Source organism: Apium graveolens, chromosome 7, assembly GCF_009905375.1.
Source record: "Apium graveolens cultivar Ventura chromosome 7, ASM990537v1, whole genome shotgun sequence".
NCBI classification, from domain to species: domain Eukaryota; kingdom Viridiplantae; phylum Streptophyta; class Magnoliopsida; order Apiales; family Apiaceae; genus Apium; species Apium graveolens.
Window position 1 is genome coordinate 238,918,912 of NC_133653.1, and position 4,264 is coordinate 238,923,175.

General features: G+C 40.5%; 1 protein-coding gene across 1 annotated transcript; it reads left to right on the forward strand.

The window, feature by feature from the left end:
• Positions 1-1,246: 1,246 nt before the first annotated feature.
• On the forward strand, positions 1,247-3,429 carry LOC141674576 (uncharacterized). The gene is made up of 5 exons (XM_074481287.1): positions 1,247-1,623; positions 1,783-1,880; positions 1,980-2,162; positions 2,672-2,823; positions 3,316-3,429. The coding sequence occupies exons 1-5, from the start codon at positions 1,247-1,249 to the stop codon at positions 3,427-3,429; spliced, it is 924 nt and encodes a 307-aa protein (XP_074337388.1).
• Positions 3,430-4,264: the final 835 nt, after the last annotated feature.

A 4,264-nucleotide genomic window follows, 5' to 3' on the forward strand; every position in this document is an offset into this window, starting at 1 on the left:
TTGCCTCCCCCATCAGTTCCTCCGTTGGTACCAGGAGGTGTGTTAGGACCTAGTGTCCGTCCTTGTTGGGTACGAAGGTCCGTATTTGCTGTTAGGGATTTCCTCCCAGGTTGTGGTCCTAGTTCTTCCACCTTGAGACCTCCTGTCCCTCCATCTGTTCCTTCAGGTGCTTCTTCCCCGATCCCCTACCATTTTCACCGAGCGGTGAACCAGTCTTTTATTAGAGAGCAGAGCCCGGGGTTAGCTGCACAGCTTGACCAGATACCAGTTGGACCTTTTCAGGGCATTCCTGCCCCTTCACCCGATGTTCAGGAATGAGTTCGATCCTTAACTCATACTGCTGTAGAGAGAGCTAGGTCCATTGACCGTTTCATCAGCTCAGAGTTCAGAGCTGTTCAGTACCAGGATCTGGTGAACTGGTTGGTATTTGAGTTAGGGTCTATCGGTGGCAGTGGCAGTAGTTAGATCAGAGTTTCCGCAGTGAGATACAGAGCTCGGAGTTGCTTTGCAGGAGTTCTGTAGTTGTTTCCTTTTATGTATGTATATTATGTTGTTATAGTTTGTAGTAGGCGGAGGCTGCTATGACAGCCAATTTTATTGTGTACTCAGTTTATTTCTAGTGTTGTACTATAGTTGTTGGATGGATTTATACTGTTGTTGTACTATAGTTCTTTCTATTATAGAGTTATTGTTGGCTTCATTTTCTTTGCACTGTTACTATTAATGTTACTGTTATTGGTGTATTTGTTGCTGGTTTTGTTAAATTTAGTTATGCATTGTGGATGGACCCCAAGTAAATAAGGAAGGTAATATTTTATTATGCCAGCATTCTCCCAATGCATAAAAATGTTGCTACACGGGGGCACAGTTTTCATATAAAACCTTTTTGTTGTGTTTCAGGAGAATGCCTCCCAAGAAACATATTCCGTCCAATTCCTCTAGAAGGAACTCTGATGGGGGCCCAACCATAAAAATTGCTGGACCAACAGTCTAATCAGATGGCTCAGCAGCAAGAACAATTCCAGCAGCAGCAAGAACAATTTCTGCAACAGTAGCAACAACAACAACAACAACAATTCATACAACAAAAGCACCAACAAATCCCACAACAGTTACAGTTTCAACAGTAACCCCAGCCGAGAGAGCCAAACCAAACTGTTAGTTTCAAGTCTTTTTAGTCAGTAACAAACCCCCAGAGTTTAAGGGCGAGGTAGACCCGATTTCCGCTAGAGTTTGGCTTAAAGAAATGGAGAAGGCCTTTACCCTTATTCAGGTCAGTGATGATTCTAAGAGGGATTATGCTAGTTATTTTCTCAAGGGTGAAGTAAATTTTTGGTGGGAATTCACGCGTGCACTAGAAGGAGAGGGTCGTGTTTCTTGGACCATATTTACAGAGTTGTTTCTAGAGAAGTACTTTCTGGATTGTTTACAGAGTCAATTAGAAGTGGAATTTTCGGAATTGAAGCAAGGAGAGAATAGTGTGGCTGAGTATGAGGCCAAGTTTACGGAGATGGCCCGATTAGCCCCTGGATATGTGAATAGTAAGATTCAGAAAGCTATGAGGTTTCAACAAGGATTGAAACCTGAAGTTCATAGTGGAATGGCGGCTTTGCAGCTTAAGACGTATACCTCCGTAGTTCAGGCCGCCCTAGTGATTGAAAGTGATCAGAAGTTGGCCTCTAAGGAAAAAAGTGATAAGAAGAGGAAGTTTGATAGTGATACTGATAAGACGGATCTAGAAGAGTCTAGTCAGAAGTTCCCAAGGAAATTTGGTCGAAATAGGAACAAGAGATTCAGGAGACAAGGTTTTTCCCAGACGAGTTCCGGTGTCACCTCAGTTGTTTCTGCCCTAGTCCAGTCAACCAAGCCAATAGTGGAATGTAAGTCATGTGGTAAGAAGCACAGTGGTCAATGCAGAAAGGATTTTCAGTGTTTTAAGTGTGATCAAAAAGGCCATTATGCGTTAGAATGTAATGCAGGGAACCCCGGAGTTACTTGCTTTAAGTGCGGTAAGGTTGGACATATATCCAGAAACTGTAAGGTCGTAACTCAAGGCATCATAGGAGGTAGTGCATCTCAAGGACCGACAACCAGCACAGCAAGAGACAAAACCTTCAAGATGACCAAGAGATCTAATGCTCAGGATTCAGATATGGTTGCAGGTATGCTTTCTTTTAATTCCGTTCCTGTTAAAGTTTTGTTTGAAGAGCGTCTAAATCCTTTATATCTAAAGAATGTCTAAGTAGTATGGATTTAATGTTGGAAAATTTAGCTGAGCCCTTGACCATAGAAGTGGCCAATCAAGATAAAGTTTCAGTCATCCAATTTTACCCTAGGTGTCAACTAGAAATATGCGGGCATTCCTTTTCAGTGGACCTAATACCCTTTGAGTTAGGAGAATTTGATGTGATTCTAGGAATGGATTGGTTGTCCCAGCATAAGGCAAATATTGATTGTAAGAAAAAAAAAATTTGTTGTAGACGGAAGATCATATCAGAAAAACTTACCAAGGGCAGAAACATGAAAAGAAATTTCTCTCGATACTGGAAGCAAGAAAACTATTGAGACAAGGGTGTGAGGCGTACTTGGCCCATATTATGGACACTGAGAAAAAAGGCACCTAGTTTGGATGAGATTCTTATAATTAGTGAATTTTCGGATGTTTTTCCAGACGAATTGCCAGGATTACCACCAGATCATGAGATTGAGTTCTCGATCAATCTAATTCCGGGAGCAGAACTAGTTTCAAAGGCTTCTTATCGTATGGCCCCAATGGAGATGAATGAACTGGGTAAAAAACTTCAGGAACTTTTGGATAAAGGGGTAATTAGACCAAGTGTATCCCCGTGGGGCATACCAGTGTTATTCGTAAAGAAGAAAGACGGAAGTATGAGGTTGTGTATTGATTATCGAGAACTAAATAAATTAACCATAAAAAATAAGTACCCTTTACCCAGGATTGATGACTTGTTTGACCAGCTTAAAGGAGCATGTTGTTTCTCGAAGATTGATTTAAGATCGAGTTATCACCAGTTGAAAATTAAGCCTGAATATATACCGAAGACTGCATTTTGAACCAGGTATGGCCATTACGAGTTCCTAGTGATATTTGGATTGACTAATGCAGCATCAGCTTTTATGGATTTAATGAACCGGGTGTATAAGGAGTACCTGGATAAGTTTATTATTGCATTTATTGATGACATCCTCATCTATTCAAAGACCAAAGACGACCATGTCGAACACCTAAGGATTGCTTTGCAAAGGCCGAGGGAAAAGCAGTTGTACGCTAAGTTTTTGAAATGTGAATTTTAGTTGGAGGAAGTTCAGTTTTTGGGTCATATAGTGGGTAAGGATGGTATTAAAGTGGATCCCGTGAAGATTGAAGCTGTATCCAGATGGGAACAGCCGAAGACTCCAACAAGTTAGAAGTTTTCTTGGACTAGCAGGCTACTACAGAAGGTTTATGAAGGACTTTTCCAAGATTGCAACTCCATTGACCAGGAAAAATGAGAGGTTTGTTTGGACCGAGAAATGTGAAGAAAGTTTCCAAGAGTTAAAAAAGAGATTAGTAACAGCACCTGTGTTAGCATTACCAAATGAAACAGGGAATTTCGTGATCTACAGTGACGCTTCTCTGAAAGGATTAGGCTGTGTGTTAATGCAACATGATAAGGTATTTCTATATGCGTCTAGGGAGTTAAAACCCCATGAGTAGAAGTACCCAGTGCACAATTTTGAATTAGCAGCAATAGTATTCGCATTGAAGCTATGGAGGCATTACTTGTACGGAGAGAAGTGCGACATCTACACGGATCATAAAAGCTTAAAGTATATATTCACCCAAAAGGATTTAAACATGAGACAACGAAGATGGTTGGAGCTCATCAAAGATTATGATTGTTCCATCAACTATCATCCGGGCAAAGCCAATATGGTAGCAGATTCCTTAAGCAGGAAGGAAAGATTAAATAAGATCAAAATTTTTGAAGGACTCGTAAGGGAATTGGAAAAGCTGGAAATTGAAGTTCGAGTGTCGGAAGGTAACAAAGAGCCTTTATATGAAATCACTTTTCAGCCATAATTGATGGAAATAATAAGAAGGTGTCAAGAGGAAGTTATGAACAAAGAATTGGATAATTTGATGGGAGAAAAAGTTTGTACTCAAAAGGATAGCAAAGGTATGTTCAGGCTTTCTTCAAGAATATGGATCCCCAATGTGACTGAATTGAAGAATGAGATATTGCGAGAAGCTCATAATTCT